At 45.7% G+C, this 2,954-nt stretch overlaps 1 protein-coding gene across 1 annotated transcript; it reads left to right on the plus strand.

The window, feature by feature from the left end:
• Window positions 1-548: 548 nt before the first annotated feature.
• Window positions 549-1,767, plus strand: LOC133036284 (uncharacterized). Its single transcript, XM_061112828.1, has 2 exons — window positions 549-1,178; window positions 1,762-1,767. Exons 1-2 carry the CDS (start codon window positions 549-551, stop codon window positions 1,765-1,767), a joined length of 636 nt encoding a protein of 211 aa, XP_060968811.1.
• The last annotated feature ends 1,187 nt before the right edge of the window (window positions 1,768-2,954 follow it).

Raw genomic sequence — 2,954 nt, forward strand, 5'->3', positions numbered from 1 at the left:
CAGCCCACGGAGACAGCGAAGTCCAAAGTTGGCCAAGTCTCCTCCCAAGAAGGAATCCTCACCGAAGAGGAAGGGTGGATCCCATTTCGTCAATTATACTGAACTCGCAGTGCCCCGAGACCATATCTATGCAATCGAAGAGAGAAATGGAGTCTTCAAGAAGCTGCCCCCCATCAGGGGAAATTGCGACAGAAGAGACCCCAAAAAATTCTGTAAGTACCACAAAGACATTGGTCATACCACCTTAGAATGTTGGGTCTTGCAGGACAAAATCGAGGAGCTGATTCGGAGAAGAAAGTTCGACAAGTATAAGAAGGGCGAGGAAAGTCATCCCCGAGCCGATGACAAAGAAGAAAACCAAAATGCGAGCGGTTCGAGAACACCTCGCAACATCTTAACTATCATTGGAGGACCCCATATCGCAGGAGACTCCCGCAAGTCGCAAGAGCGATATGCCAGAGAAGCCAAGGAAAAGCCGCTCACCAATGTGCAATCTTAGTGAGTGGCCCGAGAAGCTGTTTAAGAAGGAATGCAACTACATCACCTTTATGGAGAGTGATGCGAGATGGATCCATCACCCGCATTCCGATGCACTGGTTATTGTCGCCAATATTGGCGGGGATAATGTCCACCGCATACTCGTCGACAATGGAAGTTCAGTAAATCTGTTGAACTTCCAAGCCTTCAAACAAATGGGATTGCAGGAGAAGGACCTGCGTCCTGTGACGTCAAGCATCTATGGCTTTACTGGCGACGTTATAGCGTTAAAAGGAATGATCAAACTCCCAATCACCTTGAGAACTGCCCCGGTAACAGCCAAGTCAATGGCTGACTTCGCAGTAATCGACCAGTATTCTGCATACAATGCCATGATTGGTCGACCGATCCTGAAAGAGATGAAGATCATAACCTCGATCTATCATCTCACAATGAAGTTTCCTACTTCCGCTGAAGTAGGTTCTGTACGAGGAGTCCAAGCAGATTCACGAGAATGCTACAACACAGCAGTCAAGCTCGCGGAAAAAAGGGCAGTAAATGTCTTCTACCTGTTGGAGGCACCACCTCCTCGCCAGGAGGTCCTCAGAATCGAGGAAGTGCCGCACATAGACGAACCCGATTTGGATCCAAGAATCCTCAATCATGCTGCCGCAGCCCAAGCCGTGGAAGACACCATTGAGGTACCTATAGATCCTATAGATAATAGCAAAGTTTTAAAAATTGGTTCTAAATTAAATTTTCAGCAGCGAGAACAATTAACGACCTTTTTGAAACAAAATCTTGATGTTTTTGCTTGGAAACACTCAGATATGGTCGGGATATCTCTGCAGGTCATGTGTCATCGCTTGAACATTGACCCCGAGGTGCGAGGTGTCCGAAAAAAGCGCCGCAAAATGGACCCTGTGAGGTACCAAGCGCTAAAAGAAGAAGTCAACCGCCTCCTAGCCTGCAGCTTTATACGGGAGTCGTTTTACCCCAACTGGTTAGCGAACCCCGTACTCGTGCCTAAGCCTAATGGCTCATGGCGCACATGTGTTGACTTTACAGATCTAAACAAAGCCTGTCCCAAAGACAACTTTCCACTTCCTAGCATTGACCAACTTGTTGATGCCACTGCAGGTCATGAACTTCTGAGCTTTATGGACGCATACTCGGGATATAATCAAATCCCGATGTATGAGCCCGACCAGGAACACACCTCGTTCATTACTGATCGAGGACTATACTGTTACAAAGTAATGCCTTTTGGTTTGATAAACGCAGGTGTGACTTATCAGAGGCTAGTAAACATGATGTTCGCAGATCTCATTGGAAACACCATGGAAGTATATGTTGACGATATGCTCGTAAAATCTCAACATGCGAAGGATCATATTGCCCATTTACAGGCCATGTTCGATATATTGCAACGATATAAGATGCGGCTAAACCCTCTGAAATGCGTCTTTGGAGTTGGCTCCGGGAAATTCCTCGGGTTCATGGTTAACTAGCGAGGAATAGAGGCCAATCTTGCGAAAATCAGGGCATTGGTGGAAATGCCATCACCAACTAAGCCAAAAGAGGTTCAAAGCCTCACAGGTAAAGTTGCTGCTTTAAACCGCTTTATATCGCGATCTTCTTATAAGTGCAAGGAGTTTTTTCAGATTCTAAAAGGCAACAAAAAGTTCCACTGGACCGAAAAATGCGAGCAGGCTTTTCAAGCCTTAAAAACGCATTTCGGGGAACCTCCGATCTTATCAAAGCCTATGACCGGTGAAGTCTTGTCCATCTATTTAGCAGTGTCGGAATATGCGATTAGTTCAGTGCTAATACGCGAGGATCAAGGACGACAATACCCGGTGTATTATGTTAGTAAGCGATTACTGGATGCCGAGACGCGCTACCCCCAAATGGAAAAGTTGGCGTTTGCCTTGATAGCATCGTCAAGGAAATTGCGACCTTATTTCCAGGCTCATAGTATTGAGGTTTTGACAAACTACCCCTTAAGGCAAGTTTTGGCAAAACCAAAAGCATCAGGGAGGTTATTGAAATGGGCGATGGAATTAAGTCAATTCGACATCAAGTATAAACCAAGAACTGCGATCAAGGGGCAAGCCTTGGCAGATTTTATCCTTGAATTCCCCAGCACAGAGGTAGCACTCATAGAAGACAAAAGCGACATTGCTATAGCGAATAGAGAGATGTGGACATTGTACGTCGAAGGAGCCTCAAATAACGAGGGTTCTGATAGCGGGATCTTATTAATCAGTCCCAACAATTTTAAGGTACATGCTGCTTTACGTTTTGAATTTTCTGCATCTAACAATGAAGCCGAGTATGAGGCATTAATCGCAGGATTGAAACTCGCTCTCGAGATGAAAGTCGAGTATCTTCAGGCTTTTAGCGACTCCCAAATCGTGGTGTGCCAGGTGAATGGAGAATATCTGGCAAGAGGCGGGAGATTGTTAAATATTTAG

The sequence above is a fragment of the Cannabis sativa genome, chromosome 3 (genome assembly GCF_029168945.1).
Source record: "Cannabis sativa cultivar Pink pepper isolate KNU-18-1 chromosome 3, ASM2916894v1, whole genome shotgun sequence".
Taxonomy (NCBI): domain Eukaryota; kingdom Viridiplantae; phylum Streptophyta; class Magnoliopsida; order Rosales; family Cannabaceae; genus Cannabis; species Cannabis sativa.